This window comes from Arachis duranensis, chromosome 10, assembly GCF_000817695.3.
Source record: "Arachis duranensis cultivar V14167 chromosome 10, aradu.V14167.gnm2.J7QH, whole genome shotgun sequence".
In the NCBI taxonomy this organism is placed as follows: Eukaryota; Viridiplantae; Streptophyta; class Magnoliopsida; order Fabales; family Fabaceae; genus Arachis; species Arachis duranensis.
Window position 1 is genome coordinate 68,350,196 of NC_029781.3, and position 24,383 is coordinate 68,374,578.

Sequence of the window (24,383 nt, forward strand, 5' to 3'; positions counted from 1 at the left end):
CAAACTATATGTGACTAGACCCTAATTCCTTAGACCTTCTTAGCCTCCTCTAAAATTTATTAATTGCCAATTCCTTGGTCAATTAATTCCAATTAGAGGGTGATGATCAATTTCTAGTTTATATGCCAAAAGAATCATAATTATCCACAAATAAGGGGATTATATGTCACGTATCCCTTTAAACACAAACAATTAAAAATTCAGTATAATATATTTTCAAACTGTTGTTCAAGTAAAGAGCTTTTCCAAGTTTTACGAGAACTCAATTAGAACATGGGTCATACTTCTGTTCCACCCAATGTTCATAGAATAAAGAACGAAAACAATTATTGAAATATAAATCAAGACATGAATTAAATTAAAAAGATCAAACGAATCAATCCATGAAAATAGACAGAGTTCCTAACCTTAACAATGAAGGATTAGTTTCTCATGGTTCAGAGAAGAAAAATAAGGGTTCTAGTAAAATCTATGTGGTACCTATCTAAATGTACAGAGTTTCTATTTATTACTAATCCTAATAGGTTTAAAATCAAAAATTAAAAATAATATCTTTTCTTAAAAGATAAGATTTGAATTTAAATTCGAATTAATTAAGAGATCTTCAGTTTGATGGGTGGGGACCACTTGATTTGTCCATTCTGCAGCTTCTAATATGTGTTTTCTGGGCTGAAAACTAGGTCAAAAACAGCCCAGAAATCGTAACCAGCGTCCAGCGTCCAGCGTCCGCGTCGTCCACGCATTCGCGTCATTTGTGCATATTCCAGTCCACGCGTTCGCGTCAGGCATGCGATCGCGTCATTGCGATTTCTCCATTCCGTGCGGTCGCGTGAGCTACGCGTCCGCGTCGGTCTTCGCTGGTCATCTCTTTGGTTTCTTTTTCTTCTCTGTAGAAACTTCATCAAATCCATCCGAATGCAACCTAAAATGAATAAAATTGCACAAAACTCAAAATAGCATCCATAGTGGCTAAAATATAATTAATTCTAAATTAAATTCAACAATTTAGATGCAAATTCACTAGGAAAAGATAGACAAGATGCTCACGCATCAAGGGACAGCAGAAAGTATGGTAATATCTACCTAGTCTAGGTCGGACAGAACTTTAGAAGACATGTTGAGTATTACTGAACGAGACATAAAACTATACCTACAACACAACAAAAGTAAATAATCACAACAAGTCGAAAAATCGGGTACAAGAATGTAAACATTAAAAAAAAACCCACAAAAGGTCGGGTCTTTTTCAACAAAGAAACTTCATGGTTCTTAAAACCTATTATCCAGCAAGCAAACCATATTACAAAAGATTGAAATGGCATTGTTTTCAAGAAACAAAACGGCACCATTTGGGGGGCAACATAGAGCAAAATCCCACATTCAACATACTAATTTACAGCAAAGGAATACATTTCTCAAAGAAAGAAAAAGAATGCAGAATTACCAAACAACTATGAAAGAATATCAACATGAAGGAACATCAACAAAAAATTATTACCATCTCTTCACATAAACATCAAAAAATGATAGTACCAAAAGCACATTACCTAGCAAAATACAAGGATGCAAAAAATAAAACAAAAGAGGGAAGACTAACTTTGATTGAAAGCAAAATAAAGAAGAGCACATAACAGTGAACACACGAACGTTCCAAAACTTTCTAAGAAAGAGCGAGCGAAAATTCAAAGCAGAATTTCAAAATGAAGAAAATGAAAAGCTTTAAGAGAGAATGAAGCAAAACGTTTTAGAAGAAGCAAAAAGACGAAAGGAAAAAGGGGTTGAGTATTTATAAGTCCTAAAAAACAAAATGGTAAATTTACCCCCTCATTTATGACGTGTATGGTTAACAAAGTAACCGAAAAAAAATATACAAATAATTATGAAAAGACGCAATGTTTCAGATTATTTAAATCACGTCGAGTACTTGACCTGACCCCTTAAAAAGCGAATTACCTGATGTGATAAGTCAACTACAAAAAAATCAACAAGACTTACAATGCTTAAGACCGACCTAATAAAACTCGGTCTCAAGTAGCGGCACTGTTCATATCTTGGTCCACAACTTAACCAGACCCAAAATAAGTAAAGCCCAATCAACAGATAGTGGCCGAATTGACACCTGCCCGACCTCACAGAGGTTGGACGCGACGACGTTATCCTACCCTACTTGTCCGAAACAGTAATTAACTCCTATAATCTCTCATATTCATCTATAAAGGAGATCTCAACAACTTTTATAACAAAAGAAAACGGTTATCTACCATTAAAGGTGGAACTACTCTAAAATGTAGTTATTGACTCTACTACAAATATACTGACATCTTCAGATATATTTCAAATCTAATTTATTAGAAACTTAATTAAACTTTTGGTAACTTAAATATCAGAATACTTGTAGGTCGGACCTCAGAATAAGAACCATAGTCTTTATTTATAATCCTAGTATTAACAATTTCATAATCTATCATCAATCTTCTCAATTTCTATAATGTAATTGTTGTATGAATCTCCCTCACTCTCTAAGATCATCATCGGTCTGGGCTTTTCATATTATAGTGGTCGCTCTTGGAGTCAGGTATTATACATCCTTTGATGATTCGTTGAAATCGCATGAAATCGCACTGCGCTAAAAAACAATTGATTTGTTGAATCCAATAATCCATTGGTTGATTGATTCACAATGATCTTTTTTCCTACAAATAATCGATTACTTTTACGAAAGATGTTAAAAGTTTATTTTTCTTTTAAGTCAATTGATTATGTTATTTATCCAATTAGTTAAATAACTGACCCAATTGATTGGCATATTCATCCAATTAATTGGATTTCTCTATTTTTTGGGATAGAAACAACAAACAATTAATTGAAAAATATTTATAGTTGATTTGTTTCTAATTTTTTACTAAACTTGGACCTAGCAATCTCTTTGAAAGTGGAACCATCTAACACCAGCGCATATGTTATTCCATTTTTCTCACTAATTATGGAGATTACCACGCCTGACATGAGAGAAATTAAGATAGTTTATAAAAGTTCCAACAAAATGTGACATTAATATATAGATGAAAAGAAAAGAAATAGAGCGCCAAGGTGCTATTCTTACCATCGTCTTCTTCTGTTGCACCCGGTCGAGACACAAAGAATGGTTTCGAGGGCATAGTACCTTCTTCATACCGGTTCTTAGCCTTTTTCAACTCAAAATTCAATCTGCATGTTATTTTGAAGCCATGGATCGTATTCATAGAACATATGATCATGGAACAATGGAGTCTCAATTGACAATACTTTTTTCTTCTTTCCATGAAAACTAACATTGTTATATCCTGAGGTTTGAGAATTGAGATAATGGATAATGAATAATAAAATAATAAACTAAAAATTAAATCTAAAATTTTAAAATTAAATAATATATAAAAAATTAATTAATAGATAAAAATTTAAAAAAATTGTTTAGCAATTATTAAAAACATTAAAAAATATGTTTTGGTAATACTCTAAACTTATTGAGATCATCTAATCCTTAGCTTAGTCACTATAGCCTTTAAACACTATAGTCTCCAACTATTAATAAACTATGTAAACTTTTTTTTCTAAATTTTGTGTATGTCTTTCATCATTTCCATTAACATTTTAAGTTTTCAACACTACTGGACTTCACAAATTTTAGTAAGGCTCTACAGTTTTCTTAGTGTTTGTATATATCTTTCACCATATGCATTTCTGTAGGTATAAAATAGTAATATTAATACATGAGATTATGGCCAAAGGATCGAGCTATATTATTGAAGAGAGCACACAACATGTTTGTTAATATGATCCACTGGTCTGCACGATGAAACTCGAATTATTTCCATTCACTGAACAACAATCAGCAATGAAGTTTCAAAAGCCAACAAAGCAGAACCAACTGAAAAACTTGTATAACCAACAAGAACAAAAAACATTAGTATTTTACAATGAAACTTAACTTTATTATTGCTTGAGGACACAATATCAATCAGGAAAACACAAGACTTGTTTTCTTCAAATGAAATCCTATGTTGTCCCCAGGAACACTCCTCAATCATGGTGTTTGCGCATTAGACTCCGACTCAGAGGACGGCCGGTTCTTTGACTCGGGGTGCTTTATATCCTCTATCATCCTAACAGCTTCATCCATTCTAGGCCTCATATCAGGTGCCTTAGCAACACAAGCCAATGCAATCTGAAGCATCTGCACCATCTCCTCTTCAACGTATTGGCCTCTTAGAAGCTCCTCATCGAAAACTTCAGCTGTCCATTCTTCTCTAACAACAGACTTCACCCACCTTGGAAGATCGACGATGTCTTCATGCCCCGGATGCCTCATTGGTGTCTTCCCTGTCAACATTTCAAGAAGCAGCACACCAAAGCTGTACACATCAGATTTTTGTGTGATCTTCTTCGCATCAGTTACTTCTGGAGCACGGTAGCCATTGGCTCTTGACATGGTTGCCGGAGTGTTCATCAGTGGAGGCAAGCCAACATCGGATATGCAGGCATCAAGTTCTTGGGATATGAGAACATTGGTGGATTTGATGTTGCCATGTGTGAACTTTGGACCGCATTCAGAGTGAATGAATGCAACTCCCTTGGCTGCTCCAAGTGAAATCTTCACCCTTGAATCCCAGTCTAATGGAGTTCTTGTTGCACCCCTGTTTCCTATTGTTGTTTGGGACAGAAGATAAGTCAAATACATAGGATTATCAATTAGTACTGGTTATGGCAGGAATTACGCTCTTACATACAAATTCTTACTTCAATTTTACGATGGATTACCAATTACTGAACAAAGCGAAGCAATGAGTGCAAAAAATGCCATGATAATTGACAACAAATACATGGAGCAATGGTGAACTTAGAACTTACCATGCAACAAGTGAAACAAGCTTCCACCAAGCATGAAGTTATAAACTAGAAGCTTCTCATCTTTGGAATAGTAATAAGCACGAAGCGGCATGACATTCGGGTGGCGTCCAATCCTCCCAACAATTTCCATCTGCTGCTCAAACTCCTTCTTTCCAACAACAACTTCCTTCAACCGCTTAACTACCACAGTTGTTCCTTCCTCCAAAACAGCCTTGTATGCTGTTCCATAACTCCCTTTACCAAGAACTTCGGCCGAAGCCTTCAGTAAGTCCTCAAGATCAAAGCTATAAGATGAACCTTCAAAGAAGAATAACTTGTTCTTTTCGGCCTCTTGAACTCCACTCCCAAAACTCTTGGAAATCTCAGTCTTTCCAGCACAAGATCCCTTCCCTTTGAGTATGCCACCGCTTTTTTTAGTACTGTCTTTCGGTTTTCGCTTCAAACAGCATATAAAGAACACTAAAACTAGCAGGGAGAGAAATGCAATGCCTCCAATGACAAGAGCAAGTATAGTAGCTAGGCCAAAGTTATTCTTATGATCCTTTTGATCTTGTGTAGTTGATGGAGAGGATGGTTGATACTCAGGGGAAGGAGATGGAGAAGGGGATATCGATGAGCAATTGTTGAGAGGCGGTCCGCATAAGCGCGAGTTACCTACGAAAGAAGTGTAAGGAAATGTCTTAACAGAATTTGGAATTGTTCCGTTCAGGTTATTATAGCTCAAATTCAATTGTTTAAGCCTTGGAAGGTTGAATTCAGGGATAGTTCCAGAAATGTTGTTGTTTTGTAAATACAACCAGGTGAGTCTTCTCAGATTCTGAAATGCTGGTGGAATTCTTCCAGAGAAGGAGTTAAAGGAAACATCGAATGCCACGAGTTTGGGGGAGACAGAGGATGGAATTGGACCTGAGAAATTATTGTGGTGAAGCAGTGCAAATTGGAGTGAAGGAATGGAAACTATGTCAGAAGGAAGATTTCCTTTAAGGCCATTTGAATGAAGGCTAAGGACTCTAAGAGTGTCTAGTTTTCCTAAAGTGTTCTCTGGAATTGAACCGGTTAGTCCAATTCCCGGGAGACGGATGCCGGTGACTCGGGTTCTGTTCGAGTTACAAGTCACACCAATCCATGAGTTGCAAACTGAAGTAGATTCATTCCAGTTTAGCCTTGGTGCATGTGGAACGGCTGAAGCAAACTCTAAGAGAGCTTGTTTGTCAGAGTTTAAATCAGCTACAATCAATTCAAAGAGTGAAACTATGAAGCTTAGAAGGACAAGCACAACGATGAATAACCGCAACTTCATCGAGCTTGCTTTGGTTTGAGTCAGACAAAGATAGTCACAATTTCTGATCTCAACTGTTAATCATGCTTTCCTGGTTTGCATTTGGAAATTGCAGCAAATTATTAGCATATCATACGGCTAGAAAAGTAAAACATGTTCAAGGCTAAAATTAACTATGCTAATCATGAACCTAGTCAAAGTCAGTGATACCTTCAGTTCTGAAAATATGGAACTTTTATAGAAATCATTTAAAACAAGTTTGGCCAACAAATTTTTCTGAAAATTTTATTTTAGTACAGAAAATGATTTTGTTGATGCAGAATGCATCACATATTGCAACTTACCGATAAACAGATTCTGAATAGGGAAAGGGATTTACTTCTTTCAGATGTGGCATTCAGGAATGTTAGTTCATTCAATAGTTAGATGTTATGCTGACTCTAACATTTAATAAAGAAAAAAAAAAAGTAAAAAAAAAAAAGCCTAAAGCTAGTTTGTGAACTTTAAATAATGCTGTATTAAAGTGCACTTTCCATTTAGAATAAAGAAATCTCTCTTATAGAAACGGTGCTTAAACGTCTGACAAACAGCCAAGAAGGGAGAAGGGGTTAAAAAATAAATAAATAAAGAGCATTGTGATAATGGAGAATCCTAGATAAAATAGAACTGAAAAAGAAAAAGCTTAAAGCTTGGTTCTCCCCTTGTGCTTTATAAAGAAAAAGCATTCTTTGTTAAAGGTGGAACTGCATTCTCTTAGTTTTAAAAAGAACAATACATAAATCATTGGTGTTGATTTTCCATTTTTGCCACCTATCTGTGGTCAGTGAATGTTGCAGAAAAGTGTCTTGTTTTCAAGCACTGAAATATTTGAGGAACAAGATTAAGACACGTACAAAAACAAAGGATAACTAAAGGGTCAAGCTAGCATTTAGATTAAACAATTCAAAGCAAGCATAACCATCAGAATTTCACTGAAAACAACATGCTGATTCCTTCACTGAATTTAAGCAAATATGGAAATGTATGATTAACAATTCTCTGAGGATCAGGATCCAAGAACAATTAGTATGGTTCAGAACTAGAACAGCTGCAATAATTTATAATTTCATATTGTTACAAGTTAGGAAATGCAAATATTCAAATAGAAAAAATAAAAATTAAATAAAGTGAGGTATTTTACTCACCTTCGTCACAAAACAAATCATATAGTAAAGCAGAACTGTAGAAAATTTTGCGTAGGTATCATGGAATTCAAGAAGAAAGCCAAATTTATAAGCATAAGCCATGAAGATTTTCCATTTTCTATGAAGTGGAGCAGAGAAGAACTTTATATACTGTTGTGCATTAAACACTTGAATGACAAGAAACCTTTTTTGTAATTAAGAGGGAGGTTAGTTTCTCTAAAATTCACTTTTATTTTTATTGCTTCTTCAACACCGTTGGAGTTGGTGGCATAAAGGATTAACTAATAACAACTTAGTTTCTTCTTTTGTCAAGGGATTTATCACACACAACGAGAGCGGGTCATCCAATATAAACCAAGTTCCGAAAACTAGTTTGCTAAAACGACAGCAATAATGGGGAATTCACCGTCTCAGTTTTTTTCAAACTAAGTACTAGTGGATTGATGTGATATGATTTGTTGATTTGAATAATACTACACATCCAAGTCTTTTTGTTAATTAAATTCAACTAAGTTGGTTTAATATAATAAAAAAAGTTATAATCAGCATTATTTTTGTTATTATTTAATTTAGTTGGGCTTAGTTTATAAAAGACTTTGTATGTGTAATATTTTTCTGTTATACTTATTTGTACTAAATTTAATATGAGGAATGTTAGGGGATTACCAAGTTTTGTTATTTATAGCTATCAAGTAGTTATTATTGATGTTTTTAACGGTGTGAGATTTCATCCAATAACATAGGATTACTCATTTTTCTTCTGCTAGTTAAGTGCTCATCAGATTTTTAATAAAAGTGATAGTTCCTAAACTTTCTCATTTAATATTGTATTATTAGATTTGATGTAAATTTATTTTATATTATTTTAATATTAAAAATGTATTAACTTAATGAATCACATTATAGAACATTTTTATACATATTATTTTTGTATTTTTACTTTTTAATTTTAAAAATAATTGATAATAATAAAAAAATTGTATCTTATATTATAAAAATATTTACCAATGTAAATAAAAAGATTACAGACCCCATTTTTCTCAAAATATTCTTGAGATGTCAAATTGTTACCGGTGAAAATAGGCAGACACCAGAGGAACATTGGATGGGTTGAGTAGGTGACAAAACCTTATCAAAAGGAAGTACCAAGAGTACAAGAGTAAATGATGATTTTGGTGATATGTCTTTGGACGTGACTATTCAAGAAGACCTTAATAAAGAGAATTCTACTATGAAGAGGGGTTTGTGGAAAGAAATTGATAAATAATGTGTATAATTTATGTTAAAAATTAATAAAAATTAAATGATATATTCTTTTAAAAAAATTCAGTTATTATCTATAAAAGTAAATTTTGGTCTCTTTATTATTTTTCTTTTTCACTATAGTAGACATCACGTGGAGTATTTACCCTCATGAGTGTTACTACTCCTTCCTATCTACAGCAAAGATGGTAATTGACTGGCAGTAATTTCTTCAGCCCAACAAGGGTATGAACCACAGTACAAAATGTCAAAATTTTCAAGAATGACTACACAAATAGTGTCACATTTTTTAGTTTTGACACAGTTAACAAAGAACGCAAATAAATTTATGATACAAAGAATGGTGATATACAGGTTAATGGAGCAAATTGGGAATTTATTTTGGTATGGGGTACAGGCAATTCGGTGGAAGGTATTGTATGGACCAGTGTATTCAAAATTTGCTTTCAAACTATTATGCATGAACATTAATACGAACAAGAGACATCGTAAGACAAGTCACACGCAAATGCACAAATTTTAAATTTTTATAGGATACGAAAATATAACATATATATAAAATATAAAGTACTTTTAGATAAATAAGTTGAATATGTTAACATGTAATGGTATTTATGTGTGTATAAACATGTTTATAAAAGAATTATTTATTTTTTATTAAGACGCAGTTGGACAAAATAAACATCAGATGACTATCAATAAATGTCGTATCCGAAATATATCGGATATGCAGACACAACAATTTAATTAAGTATATATGCTTCATAACCTCTAACGAATTTTCTTTTTATTATATTTTAACAAAGATAGCAATTTGTTCCAAAAAATTCCATTTTGAAATTTTTTTCAAAAGAAAATTGTATGTAAATTTATATGTTTTAAATTAAATATATATTGCAAATCATGTCAACTTTTTTGAATTTCCAATTCACCTCTATATTTTGGAAAATAAACAAAAACCATTGTTTTCCTTTAAATTACAATTTTTCATATATAATTTTTTTAGCTTGTATTTTTTAAATTGTAGATTCAACTATGTTTAAGTGTACACTAATAGATATATATTAAAATACAAAATATATATTAAAAATATGTATTTATATATGTATTATAAATACATAGACTTAATATTTTTGTTGTAGATTCAATTCTTTACTACCAATGAGAACCATTATAACAAGTGATCTATAGATACTTTTATTATAAATTCTCAAAGTCTAAAAATATATGGTAAAATCTATTCCCACCTATATCAAATTTGTCGGACAAGATTTTTTCTATACACGAATTCAATCAGCCAAATGATTATGTTATAGGTGCAACCTTTTTTGTGAAAGGAGTAATTACCTATTCAAAAGAGAGGAAAATGATGGATATAATTGCATGCTTTGAATTCATATCCAACCTCAAAATCCATAATATACTGGTCCCCATATAGAGGGATTAATATTTGAGAGGTCACTATGCTCGGCACTTTGGCATTGCATTAACAAAGTAGCTTATAATCTTAGTGGACCATGATTTGATCTCAAATTAAGGTGGTTAACTTATTAATGAATCTAATATTCAGTTCATTATATCAATGCTAATAATAATTTTGATGATGTTTATTACTTAGTTATTGTCATCTTGCAAACTGTTTGGTATTTTGGTTTGACCAAAGAGTTAGGACCTTCACAATTACAAGATAGAAAGACAAGGATGATGGACAGAAATTGAAAATTATAATATATAAAAATTTGGTTAATGTGTGTTTATTTTTGAGAGGACTAGACTTGAGCATTGATATGGGGTCCAAATGTCCAGTAGTGCAAATGAGTTAATACATAAAAGCACCAAGATGGTGGTTGGCTGTTACAGAGAACCAAAGGGAAAATCCTTCCTCTTTTCCACACTAATGTGATAGCTATTAGAATAGGTGGCCTGTCACACGCAAATCATCATGTCAACATTAATATATCACACACAATTTCTCCATATGGAATATTGATGCATGCCTAAAACATAAAATAAAATTGAACAATCAAACTATTTCAAGGGGACTATTAACTAAAGATTAGGCTGTGAAGCAAGTGCCTATGTTGTGACTCCATTTTCTCACTTCTACTTCAGTTGAAGCAGCGGTGCTCGAGAGTCACACAGCTCTTCTAATAAATTCTTATTTTCCTAACAAAGCATTCAATTTCAGTGTGCCAGTCCCATGTGCTTACAACGCTTTCAACTGCTGCTTCTAAGTCGCCTGTCCCAAAATGTAATGTGAAAAACGCTTCACAAAAATGGATAAAAAGAACCTTCACCTACCTTGCTAGAGTGTGAAGTACCTGGCATTTGTCAATGGCCAGCAAATGAGGTGAAGATCTTCATGGATCAATCAATTCCATGACTAAAATTGCACATAAAAATTATCCATGAAAAGTCTCATCCAATTTTAACCCGAATCAAAGATGCTTTTGATTCAACTCTATAATTTCAAAGACTGTTTACAGGACAGTAAGAATACTTTCGAATAAGAAGAAAACAATGTTAATTTCAACTTCGTTTCCACGTAAAGGAGGGGCAGGAGGTGAAAAAACAATGTTAGTTTCAAAGACGGCATATAGTAACCGTATTTTACAGACAGGATAATAATAAACTTGAAACAAGGAAATATTGAAGATCAACAAAACACCAAATCCATTTAGAAGCATGTTGATCCTTGTCAGCTTTATTTTCTCAACTTCTATGCAGGTAAAATTGACCCCTCATGGCACAATGTGTTCTAAACATTGTAACAACTCAAATCGAAACAAAATAAATGAGTTATAAACCATAAATATAATCAACAAGAGAAAAAATTGGAAGATTTGCATGAATCACAACTACCGGTTGCCACTATTTTCAAGCTTCTCGATTTCTTCGCGCTCCTTTCTTTCGGCCTCCAGGCGTGATCTTTCAGCGTCCTCTTTTTCCTCAACTTCATCAAGGTAATCAAACTCCTTCGTTGCGGCCATTGCTTTCACTACAGGATCTCGTAGCTCAGCTACCAGCCCTCCACCAACCCTGTATTCTTCTTCATCCCCAATCAGATACAACCGCTGGTCTGGGCCAGAAGCCATCGGAACATCAACTGCCAACAGCTTCATATCATACTGCGTATAAAGACAATATCAATGGCTAAGTAAAGTAAATCCTGAAGCATCAATTATCCCTCTGCATCTTACATTTCTTTTTCACTTTCGGAATTCTAGCATTCAATCACAACATGATAATTTTGGAATGATGATGATGACGACGATGATGATAATGGGATAGTTTCGTCAAACAAAAAACAATTGAAATATGAATCTGCTGATAGATGCTAGTATCTAGATAAGTTCACATAATTAGTTTAACCATTTGGTAAATTAGTAGATAGATTTTTTTCTATTTTTGGATAACCACTACCAATCACTTAAATGAAATTGTCACTCCTAATGAGCCATAAGGTCAAGATGGATCATTCTTCAGCTCCCGGTGATTGATGAAATCCAGATCGTTTTATCTTTCCATGTTTTTATAAGTAATGCAAGATTCAGGCTTAAAGCAAGGTTTCTTTTCTCCCAGTGACAAATTCAAAAATCCATTCCTTAATTCATGACTTCATCCTAATTTCAAGTGTAAAGAATCAGCACACAGAGATCTTTTCATGCTCAGGAAGATAGTCCGTAAGTATTTATTAAGCTGCACCAGAGTAACAAGAAGAGAATGTTTAAGAAAAAGAGAGAGAAGAAAATATTTTGGTTGAGAGAAAGAGCGTGAATTGATTAAATTGATCTGCTACATTACAAGAGTTTATATATAGGCTGCTGATAATGCTAACAGAATAACTAACTCTCTAATCTCACAACAAACTACATGAGTGCTTAACAGCCCAACTGATACTTCAATTAACTAGGCTCTCTTATATCCCTTACATACAGAACTGTCAGAAGTTAAATAGTTAATCACCACAATCCATAGACTGGATACAGTTGACTTGGCTATTTTAAGAGGTCAAATATTATATTGATATATCACAATAGTGAAGGAAGAACTATCAATCACCAGATATTAATTTTTCATACAAAACCATTTTGGTCCTATCTGACATGAGTAGTAGTTGCTGCTGAAGTATGATGTTGAGATTAAAGACTGAATAAGTGATAAAACACATGTAAGATTAATCAATTCTATGAAATGGTCTAATGACAATGACAGAAGCTTTTATTTACCTGGCCCTTCTTTTTCTTGACTTCAACACTGACCAGACCCTTTCTCTCAGAACCTCTTATGGGGAAAAAGAGAAAACAGCGCTTGCTCCTCATACTTGGCTTGAACTTCTTCAATGTAATCCCACCCCCTGACATCACATAGGCTCTTATATCAGATCCTGAAAGTGGGGCACCCATAACTTCAAGAGTCGCAGCAGACGTGTTGAGCCTTGTCATGGCCATTCTATAAACTTTATCAGGGTTGATTGTGAATCTTGAACGGATATACAACCCCTAAGAGATACATTATGCACAAAATCACTAGCTGATGATCCGTATGTTAATGCATGTATCATGATCACTAATGAGATTGAGAGGTTTAGCTCTAGTTTGATTGGCTTTTTTGAGTTAAAAAAGTACTTTTCTTAAAAAATAAAATACTTTTATTCAATTTAAACCTATTTGGATACGTCTTTAAAAAAGTACTTTTTATTAAAAAAAAGCCAATTATTTGTTTTTTCTAAAAGCTAATAATACCTTGCTTTTAAAAAAAGCAGAAGCAAAAGACGTTTTTAACCCTTGAAAATTCTTTTCAAAAAGCCTATCCAAATGTAAAATAATTTTTATCTGTAAAAAAGATCTTTTTTAAAAAGATGAAAAAACTAAGTACTTTTTCAAAAGCCAATCTAAACTGACTCTAATCATTAGTGAGAGCTTTCAACAGTCAACATTAGTCTATGTCACTCTTAGGAATAGAATAAATCATCATCCAAAGCTTCAACTGTAGCTCCAGACTATGCACAAATAACACAAAGTTCAGTTGCAATATATTCAGTCTGTTAGGGAGCTAGTCAGTTGAGTTAGTTAGTTAGTTATGACTAGTTAGATAAGTTGGTTAATTCAGTTATCTAGCTAAGCTTTCTCTTTCTGATTCTGAGCTGATATAACTCTACTCCTTTATATATATAATCTGTAGCTATGTACACTGATATTATGATGAATAATCATAATTCAAATCTAGATTTACTTCTCTCAAACAATCTCCGAGCTCTCTCTTTCTTTACTTTCTTCTTGTGCTACTCTGATCTTGCTGGTTTCTAAGAACCTTTCATGGTATCTAGAGTCACTTTTCTTGCTCAATCTTTGTTACCATGGAAATTGTTCTTTCTGATTCAAACTCAAAGAAGAAGTTCCCACCTCTTGCTGACAAAGTCAATGAAGACAATTATTCAACATGGAGGCATCTTGCATTCCTCATAATTCAAAGTCTTGGAATGGAAGATCATTTGCACAACACCAAGATCCCCTCCCCTACATTACTGATAAAGAAAAGAAGACTACAGCGGTCAGGTGCATATACACAACACCAACAAGGCAGTGTGGAGAGGAAACACTGTCATATTACGGAAATGGGCTTATCATTGCTTGCTACAGCCTCTCTACCAATGGTTTTTCTGGATGATTTCATTAGTGCAGTTTATATTATTAGTGGTTTACCAACTCAGGTGCTTTATAACAAAAGCCATTACGAAATGCTATTTAATCAGACTCTTGATAATTCTTTTTTCAAAGTATTTGGGTGTGGCTATTATCCTTTTTTAGGCCATATAGCAAGTCTAAATTCAATTACAAATCTGAATCATGTTTGTTTCTTAGTCATGGTTCAAACCATAAAAGATATAAATGTATGACAAGGAGTGGTAAGGTTTATTTAGCTACACATGTTCAGTTTGATGAACCACCTACTGTACCCTCCTCTGCCCAGCCTACTCCAACTATACTCCTTAGTGACTTTGAAGTTCTTTTACCTCCCTGACCTCTAACCAGTTTGCATCCTATGACTACAAGATCGAAATCTAGTATCACCAAACAAAAAGCATCAGCAGCTCTCGCTACTCCCCCTGATCTAATTAATCATGTTCCTCACACTGTAACTCAGACCTTGCAGTGTCCACATTGGAAAGAGGCCCTGGAAAAAGAATTCAGTGCCATAATGAAGTGCAATACTTGGACTCTCATAGAACCCACTCTTAATGTCACTATTATTGGTAGTAAATGGGTGTTTGCCAAATAAAAAGGAATAAAAATGGTAAGTTACTAAGGCACAAAGCCCGCTTATTGGTGTTTGCTGAAGCGTGCAATATGAGCAGATTTATAGTACAGTGGTGAGACTTACAACAGTTTGAATTGTCTTTACTATAACTGTCTCATTTGGTTTGCCATTGAGGCAGTTTGACTTTGGCAACGCCTTCTTGAATGGGAAGCTAACTGAGAAGATGTACATGGTTCAACCACAAGGCTGTTTCTCACTCTAATAGTAATCTGGTTTGTAGCCCTAACATGGCAATTTAAGGGCTGAAACAAGCTCCTAGAGCTTGGTTCCTTACCTTGGCAGCCACATTAAATCGTTTTGGATTCAAAAACACTAAGTCTGATGTTTCTCTTTTCTTTAGAATTAATTCAAGTTCTGTTGTATATCTTTTGGTCTATGTCGATGATGTTATTGCTACAGATAGCAATGCTAAGGAAATTGATCAGTTATGTAACTAAGCTTTCCCTTTCTGATTCTAAACGAAAATAACTCCATCCTATATAAATATAATCTGTAGCTATGTACATTGACATGATGATGAATAATCATAATTCAATCTAGATTTACTTCTCTCAAACAATCCGAGTTCTCTCTTTCTTTACTTTCTTGCTGTGCTAATCTAATCTTGCTGGTTTCTGAGAACCTTTCACAGTCAAACCCGAAAGACATCTCAATTACTTAACACGACACCATCAATCGATTATAATAATAATTCAGCTTCAAGCATGGCATACACGGAAGAGACAAATTGGAAGAACTTACAGCGAAAGCAACAATGGCAGATGAAAGAGCAAGAAAGCCGTACTTTGCCATCCCTTCTGAGAATCCAATGAAGGCGCTGGCAATCCCATACATCATCTTCCACAGCAAAGCGCAAACCAGAACTCCCGCAGCGCCATACAGAAACAGAGAGTTCCGCTTAAAAAACGCTTCAATTTGCAGACCCACTGCCTCGCTGTACCGCGAAAACGCAGAGCTCACGGCGGCTGCCGGTTTATCGAACAATTTCTTCCCGAAACCGCCGCCAGGTTTCGGCAGCTTCGTGGACCTGAATCGGACAGCACCAATGCCGTGGCCACCCAAGCCTTTAGGGATTGTGTATGGAAGGCGCGTCGTGGTTGAGGAGGATGAATATAATTTCGATGGCGATCGGAGGAGGGAAAAGATGCAACTGTTGGAGAATATTCCATTGCCATTCGCGGCAATTGAATTTGAGAAATGATGCGTTGTGGTGGTGGTGGTTAAGCGGTGGTGGTTAATGCCGATGTGCCTCCGAAGGAGACCTTGCAAGACCCGTTGAGAACAAAGCCTTGACATTTCAATTTTCTGTCTTTTTAATTAAAAATAAAAGTAAAATTTCCCGAAGGAATAGTGAGCGAAGTGATTCGCAGTTGAGCAGAACCAACGTTTCCGCACTTCCGGGTCAAGAAGACAAGTGCATCGGGTCAACCCAAACCCCGTTTACTTAGCTCAGCACTCTAGCACCAAGCTTATTAATATTTTTGTGAGAAGTACACAAAAATACACATAAAAAAATTTTGAATGAAAAAAAAATACACAATAAGATTTATAAATATAATTAAAAAAATATTTTTAATGAATAAAAGTACATAGTAAATATTGCTAAATATCAAACTCTTTTTATTTGTATGATATTTTTGTCTATGAAAAATAATTTTTGAGGTGTATTTTTACCTACTTTCTTTATTTTAAAACTTGTATACGCAAATTATTTAGTTAAATAAAATTTTTCTCGAGCCTAATTTACATAGAAAAATTATTTTAGTTCAGGTAATGAATTGTTTTATGAACAAACTATTAATTTTTAACCTACCAAATTTTACCTTCAATAGATATTGTTGAAGTCAGGTTAATTTTGGATCTTAAATTGGGTTAATTCATGGGAGCAAGTGATGTGAATTTTACAACTACAAACTACTAGTAAGTGTATCGAATTTTATCAAGTAATAAACTCACAGTGAGTGAGTGTCGATTCCACGAGAATTAACGGATTAAGCAAGTAATAGTCAATTGATTATTCTAGTCAGACGATCAAAATTAGGTAAGTATTGAAAAATAATATGATTAAACGAGTTAAGATTTTGGAGATATTGAGACTTCCGGACAAATACTTTTCCCCTTCCACCTTGATCATGTAAAGATACATTCATGGAAAATCATTAATAATCAAACCCGAATTCCTTGGTAATTCAATTTCTCTTTAATATAATTAATCGCTAATTCCTTAGTCAATTATTTAAGAAAAGAATTGAAGCACGTTCTCTAATTTATACGCCACGTAGTTCATAAGAATCTCCCCTAGTTGATTCGATGCAACTTATCAAGTCTAGTTTCAAAACTTAAAAGCTGTTAGAATAAGTTTTCAAACTTAATTCAATTAATCAACTTTTCCAAGAAGTTAAAAGAATTCAAGTTAGAAGAGAATTATTTTCCACACATTCAAATCTCTTGGATGAAGAACGAAATTTTTTCTTAAGAAGATATGAATGTATTAATCAAATGTAGAAAAGCTAGAATATTAGTCTATAGGAATCAATAGAACTCCTAACCTTAACGAATGAGATTAGTTGTTCATGTCTTAAGAGAAAACCTAGTATTATCAAAAATAAAAAGTGCCGAAGAAGAAAGATCATCAATGACTTCTCTCCTTAAATACTAACCCTAAACAAACTTTAAATTCAAAACTAAAACAGATCATAATTCAAATAAAATAAAATCTTCTTCATAATTATTTTTCTCTCAACAAAGATCTCCATCTTTTCTTCTTGCAATCCTCAGTTAATGCTTGTGATTAGTGGGCCTAAGTTGAGTGTTTAATCAACCACACAAGTGATGAAGAATTGAAGTTTTAATGGATTGGTTTGAGGCCCTTGGAGGGTAGCTAGAGTCTCACGTGGTACATGGGTACTTCACATTGCACGTAGAGCTTGTCCTTAATCTAATTCACTCTCTAGCTAGCTCACGATGCACGTAGAGTGTCTCACCTAGTACGTGGTTTTGTTTTTCTTCAATTTTAGCCTCTGTTTGTTCCATGGAGTAACACATAGAAAAACTCACGTCCCACGTTGACCAGGTGTTGTGTGTATGCATGCCAGATGCGTATGAATGACACCTCAAAACCTCTTGTCGTGCGTACGCATGCTACATGTATATGCACGATGCTTCCTTTTCACCTTGGTTGTGCATACGCATATAACATGCGTACGCATGACAAGTCCACGTCCCACATGAAGCCTTTCACGTCCCACGTTACCTTTGGCATATCAATATTTTGCTCTTTGTTTGGTTCTAGTGTGCCATGGCTGTGATCCTACATCCCACGTGAAGATGAAATCATGCGTACAAATGACAGATACATACACATGATAGGTAAATTATCCATGTTTGTGCATACGCATGCTAGATGCGTAAGTATGAATCCCTTTTTATCTCCCAACATGGCATGCCTTGTCTTCTACGTTGCATGGCTATGTGGGTTGTTTCTAGTGAGCTTTCTGCTTAGTACAGAGAGCATTCTGCTTGATGATTCCTACCCTCTTTTCTTTTTTGTTCCTTGTTATTTTTCTTCCAATTTTTCTGTAATCAATGAATTTCACTAAATCAAAGTAATGCTCATTTTTACCATATTCAACAGGAATTCTTAGCTAATTAAATGAAATCATGAAGAAAAATACTAAAGATGTGAATACATCAGCAAGACAATAGATTTTCAATCGACAGTGGTCCAATGAACTTGTAATGGGGGTACATATAAGAGGTTTTGATGCTTAACTTAGTATCATTTTAAGAGGTATAAGGACTACTGTTAGGTAGCATATTATAGATTTGTATTTGGCCTTTTATTTATAACTTTTGCATGAGAAATCTTCGAAGAATTTGGATGGAATCGCCCCAAAATTAGTATCAATCTACTATGGATATAGTTTAGGATGTGTTCTGTGGGCTAACATGCCCCTAGAATGCCAGAAGGGTTGTTCATGAGCCAACTAATGTGCTAAACCGAATTGGGAATTTAGTCTCTAATATTATTTCTACTTAGGAGCCGATGCTAACGTGGATTCCAAGTTCCAACCTCTATAGTAGGGTGTCTTTTCGAGACTTGTGGCTTATACATGAGCATTTAAGAGATATGTGGTGCTTTCTGAGTGATGAGGACATCATTATTATACTTTCTTCAGAATATGGACATTTGAGGGAGAACGCATGACTTTAAATGCAATAGTTCTCCTGAGATGTCATTTCTGTTTTCTTGTTCCCTAGCTTTTTGAAACATTTGGGAAGTTAAAGTGATTATTTCACATTTTATTTATTTATCTCTTGTTCTTTGTGAACATTTCTTCTTTCTTTATCTATTTTCTATTCACATGGCAAATTTGTTCCTAGAAGCATTCCTTCTTTCGTATTTTTTTTGTTTGAGCACCCCTCCTATTTATTAAAGATTTTCTAAGGAGAAAAAGAGGCACAATCCTCCATTACTTCATTTTTTCATTTCCACTTATGTCACGATTAGTTTTTTAACTTATTTTTTTAGAGATGCTTTCTTATTTTTCAATCACTCTGTCTCCAATCTACAAACTCACCGAAGTGGGTTGCGACTTTCATCTGAAAAATAACAACAACATATGATATGAGAACTGGAGGTTCTCAATATGGTAACAGTGCCCAATAGATAAGATATAAGATTCTGAGAAGGTAAAGGCAATCCTAGAACTTAACATCGATACCAGATATTCAAGCTCGACGAAATATATAATAAAATCATAAACAGGGTAATCTAACTTAAGGAATTTCTAACTAATGCTAGTCACCGCTGTCCCGCAACCTTTACCAACCTATCCTCCATACGATTTCATCACCACCGCCTATCGAGCCTCCTCAATCCCAATAGAATACATAATTAATGCAATCAAGTAAAGCAAGTAATATACATATACAACAAGTAAAACAAATAGCAAGTAGGCATGTGATTCATTTAGGCATAATGAAGTTAAGCAAAGCAAACAAGCACATAGAAGATGCATATGATGAATACATGTCCTATTGGTTGTATATCACATTGTCGGTTCAAAGTTGCCAACCCGATACATCCTTTCGGATGTAGCCTTTTTGTCACGTCAGGGATATAGTTCCTGGCACACTTGCATGATCATTCTAAGGATATAGTGTCTAACAAACTCTTGCGGTAGAAAAGGTTATGCGAGCGGGATACTATCTCAGTCTTCACATCTGAACGTAACCGTGATTAACCACCGACTTTACGCTGGTGCCGCAACATCAGAGATCCTTTTCAGTACCCAACAATTTCATCATTCCTTTCCAAATTCCAAACTCATCAAAACCATCATCAATCCTCAATTTCTCAAATTCATCATCAATCTAGCGCTCCATCAATTTGCAAACTAATTCATCCATATTACATCCTAAGCCTAAGTCACTGACTCTAAACTCATAATAAAATTATCCATTTAAGTGCACTCAATGCACTCTCCCTTAACCCAAAGCCCAAATACTAGATAAAGGGTCTTAAACAAGTGTTACAAAAGTTTACAAACTTGCCAAGAAAGTAAAATAATTAAAAACAAATATTTTGGTGAAAAACAGGGTTTGAGCGTACACATGGTGCTATGCATACGCACGCACCAAACAACTTTCCCAACCTATGCATACGCACAACTAGCAAAATTTTCAGGTTGTGCGTCATGAGTTGAAACACTCGCTCTGGTCTCTGCGTGCGCATGTGTTGTGTGCGTGGGCACACAAACCAAATCTTTAAATTTTTTGCAATATTACAGAATTCAGATTTTTTACCCTAACTTCCAGCATCCATAACTTTCTCTATAAAATTTCAATTTCAATTCCACGCACGCAGAGACCAGAGCGAGTGTTTCAACTAAACACAAGGACTAAGTGAATTCTTACATTACCAAATGGTATATGGGACAAAATTCAAGAATAATCCAATGCTAGATCACCCCTAAATAACCAAAATCACAGAATCTACTCAAAAACAATACCCATAAAAGTGAAGCCATCCTCCTCTCTATCACCAATCTGCAAACTCATCGAGTTGGGTTATGACCTTCATCTGAAAAAGAACAACATATGATATAAGAATCGGATGTTCTCAGTATGGTAATATCTTTTTTTTGAACAAAAACTCATTGTATAAGCTTACAATATGATATAATAATTGATCATAATTATACAAATATGATCATTGAATCAAATACAATACATTTGGCTTTTAGCCATAAATATAATAATACTTTACAAAAGTAGTTATAAAAATTTACAAGTTATTTATACATAATCTTGTAGAATATACACACTTACAATAATCTATCCTCCACGAGTCCTTACTGAGTTTGATCTAAAACCACATAATAATAAGTAACGTAACAATGATGATGATGATAAGTAGTAGTAGTAGTAGTAGTAGTAGTAGTAGTAGTAGTAGTAGTAGTAGTAGTAGTAGTAGTAGTAGTAGTAGTGGAGGAGGAGGAGGATGAGGAGTAGTAGTAGTAAGTAACGTGCTGTTACTACTATTGATGATGATGATGATGATGATGATGATGATGATGATGATGATGATGATGATGATGATGTAACAACAATAATAATAAGATTTAATAGATAATCATAATACAATACTAAAAGCAACTAATACTAATAATAATAGTTTGGCAATACTAATATTAATAAACAAGGTTACGAGAATTATACGGGTCATTGAACCAGTCAAGTAACTGATTTAGTGGTTTAATCGTCCAACTGGGATCAAATTGTAGTTGAACCGGTTTAATTAAATATATACTAAAATTATATAAAAATTTAATATATAATTTTAAGTATACTATATTTTTCTTGTTCCCCTGGCTCTGTTCCTCCACAGGCTTCCTTTTTACTAAATTAATTGATTAAGCTACATGCACAACTAAAGTTTCCTATTTTATTTTAATAAAAGTTTCAAAACCATATCAACAGATATTATGGGGAAAAAAACCGCATATCTAATTGAAACAAAGTTCTCGCATTTCTACAGTGACTTGAAATCCAAAAAGACCAAGAATATGTAACTAATAAATCCTTGGATCCAAATCTGACATGCTTAATCAGTAGTAGTAAAATATCAACACTATAACGGCATGAGTTTGAGAAATTTGAAAAAGTTGCTTACTAAATTAATATAACAACTTCATTTATGATGTTTAAGTACTATGTTGATTTTTCAAAATCTGATTCTAAACCTTGGCAAGCTTGCTCATCTCTTCAGGGTAATCGATGCAGTACTACATATGCTCCTTCAATTCTAGCCTGCATCATCCAAACAAAATAAAACAACACAATTTACACAAATTCAAACAAATCATCTTCCATAATAAATTAGTCTCAATTTTCACAAGAGTATAAAACACAAAATTACCCAAACTCAGAAAATAACAAACATATATTAACAAAATTTATCACTAAACAAAATCAAAATGCATAAAAATAACAAACATAATGTTCTACAAAAAAAACTAACATTAACATATATTTTTATTGTATGAAACAAATTTAATGCAGAAAATTATTTTGTAATTGCATATTCCAAATCAGAAAATAAAAAACTAACAAAATTAACCATCAACAAAATTAACTCAAACATGCAGCAGCAATTCAGAATATTAATTCCAACATTTCAGAATCACAAAATCAATATTATACTAACTCAGTAACTCAAAATAGTAAACCCATCAACTCAGAATCACATAATCAGTATTATTAAAAAAATTGAAAACAAGCAAAAATAAATTGAAGTACCGGCAGTGAGGGAGAAAGGAAGTGACAGCAATGACAGAATCGAAAGTGACACCAACGGAGAAGCAAAGTGAGCTCAAACAAAGAGAGCCAGAGAGAGATCTCGAACAAGAAAGTGAGCTCGGACAGAGAGACAGTGAGCTCCGACAGAGAGATAGTGAGCTCCGACGGACCCAGCAACCCTTCGTGACGGCTGTAAACCACGTAAAATTAGCGAATAATTAAACAATAAATTAAATTTTAATAAATAAAATTAGAAATGTAAATTTTATAGTAAAATAAGATGGAGCTAATTAAAACAAAAATTTTGGCACCAATTTTAAAGAATTTGGCCTAAGATTGGGCCAAACGGGTTGAATTGGGCCCAAAATGGGCCCAAGGCCCAACCCAATTAGCCATACACTTAAAAGAAGAAAAACTCTTCTTCTCCATTCTGCCAAGAACGCTGAAGCAATGCAAGGGTGAGGAAGGGAAGGTTCCAAAACCCTTGCTTTGATATCAAACCTCCATATCTCTTCACTCCGAGCTCCGATCACTGCACCGTTTGTGGCCATGCGACCACCATGTCGAGCTCTACAAATCTATCAGAATAATTTTATAGGTAAGCCACACTCTCACTCCAGTTCTTCTACCCCTTGAATTTCAAAATTTTTGAGTATCTATGTTGAGATTTTGTTGATTTTGGTACTCTAGGTTCGATTTAGCTTGCGAAACTTGTTGGGCTTGGTTCATTTGGTCTGTGGGTACGATAAGAGTTCTCAAACATAGTGAATTCATTGATTTAGTGTGTGGGTATTGAATTTTGTATATGGATATGTGAAAAAAATGTGTTAGGTGTGTATGTATATGTGATATGAAGCCATTGGATGTGTTGGAAGCTTAAGTGGAAGCTTGGTTGGTGCTAGAGCTGAATTTTTGGTCTTGAGGGCTTGCTTTTTGCCTAAGTGGGTTGTCTTTGGATATACGTAGAAATCGGCCAAAGTATGGTTTAGGTTTCTTGTATTTAATATATAATATCTTGTGAAAACTTAGGCTAGAGGACCATAGGATAGGTTGAAATGATTAAGTATGTTAAATATTTAGAATTTGTTATAATGGTTGATGATATGCATTGAGTATATGTTGGTGATTATTGTTATAGTGGAATTAGAATGCTAAAATTGTGTTTGAATGATGATTGATTTCGTTGATAAGGTTGATTGTGCATATATGGTGGATTATTGATAGCCTTATTAATTAAAGTGAGAATTTAAGTGTGAAATTGTGTAATGTTGATGTATGATGGATGATTGAAGGGTGTAGAACCGTGTTGTTGTGATATTGCATATGTTGGAACTTATTTTTAGTGTAGGATGATTGATATTTGAATGGTCAATTAATGAAATAAAGGTTTGAGGATTTTTGTGAAAAATTGATTTTTTATCCGAACTTCGGCGAGCCATAACTCGGTTTTCGGACCCCCAAATGATTTCAAACTTATTTCATATGCAAATTGGATCCGTGAAGTTTATGCCGTTCAAAGAACGAATGAAAAATGATTTAAAACAAAAAAGTTATGCGCGTCGAAAGTTTGGAGTTCAAACTAGAATTTTGCGGACATGTGTATGCGTACGCGTACTGCCCAAAACGGGACCTAGGCATACGCGAGC

At 34.1% G+C, this 24,383-nt stretch overlaps 2 protein-coding genes across 3 annotated transcripts; both read right to left on the reverse strand.

Moving 5' to 3' along the window:
• Nucleotides 1–3,755: 3,755 nt before the first annotated feature.
• Nucleotides 3,756–7,497, reverse strand: LOC107470125 (probable inactive receptor kinase At5g58300). Of its 2 annotated transcripts, none has more exons than XM_016089505.3 (3): nucleotides 7,351–7,497; nucleotides 4,888–6,257; nucleotides 3,756–4,680 (listed from the first exon to the last, which is right to left on the reverse strand). In XM_016089505.3, the coding sequence occupies exons 2-3, from the start codon at nucleotides 6,185–6,187 to the stop codon at nucleotides 4,064–4,066; spliced, it is 1,917 nt and encodes a 638-aa protein (XP_015944991.1). In that variant the 5' UTR covers nucleotides 6,188–6,257; nucleotides 7,351–7,497; the 3' UTR covers nucleotides 3,756–4,063. The 2 variants fall into 2 exon arrangements, with proteins under 2 accessions (XP_015944991.1, XP_015944989.1); XM_016089503.3 differs by lacking the exon at nucleotides 7,351–7,497 and adding an exon at nucleotides 6,511–6,633.
• Nucleotides 7,498–11,120: 3,623 nt separating this feature from the next.
• On the reverse strand, nucleotides 11,121–16,381 carry LOC107470126 (uncharacterized). Its single transcript, XM_016089506.3, has 3 exons — nucleotides 15,676–16,381; nucleotides 12,843–13,115; nucleotides 11,121–11,741 (listed from the first exon to the last, which is right to left on the reverse strand). Exons 1-3 carry the CDS (start codon nucleotides 16,228–16,230, stop codon nucleotides 11,472–11,474), a joined length of 1,098 nt encoding a protein of 365 aa, XP_015944992.1. The 5' UTR covers nucleotides 16,231–16,381; the 3' UTR covers nucleotides 11,121–11,471.
• Between the last annotated feature and the right edge of the window lie 8,002 nt (nucleotides 16,382–24,383).

Coding starts and splice junctions, on each gene's coding strand:
- LOC107470126 (XM_016089506.3), bottom strand. CDS start 16,230: ATGTCAAGGCTTTGTTCTCAACGGGTCTTGCAAGGTCTCCTTCGGAGG. Junction 13,116..15,675: donor CTGCCATTGTTGCTTTCGCT/GTAAGTTCTTCC, acceptor TGTATCTCTTAG/GGGTTGTATATCCGTTCAAG. Junction 11,742..12,842: donor TCAAGAAAAAGAAGGGCCAG/GTAAATAAAAGC, acceptor CTTTATACGCAG/TATGATATGAAGCTGTTGGC.
- LOC107470125 (XM_016089505.3), bottom strand. CDS start 6,187: ATGAAGTTGCGGTTATTCATCGTTGTGCTTGTCCTTCTAAGCTTCATA. Junction 4,681..4,887: donor CTTGTTTCACTTGTTGCATG/GTAAGTTCTAAG, acceptor AAACAACAATAG/GAAACAGGGGTGCAACAAGA.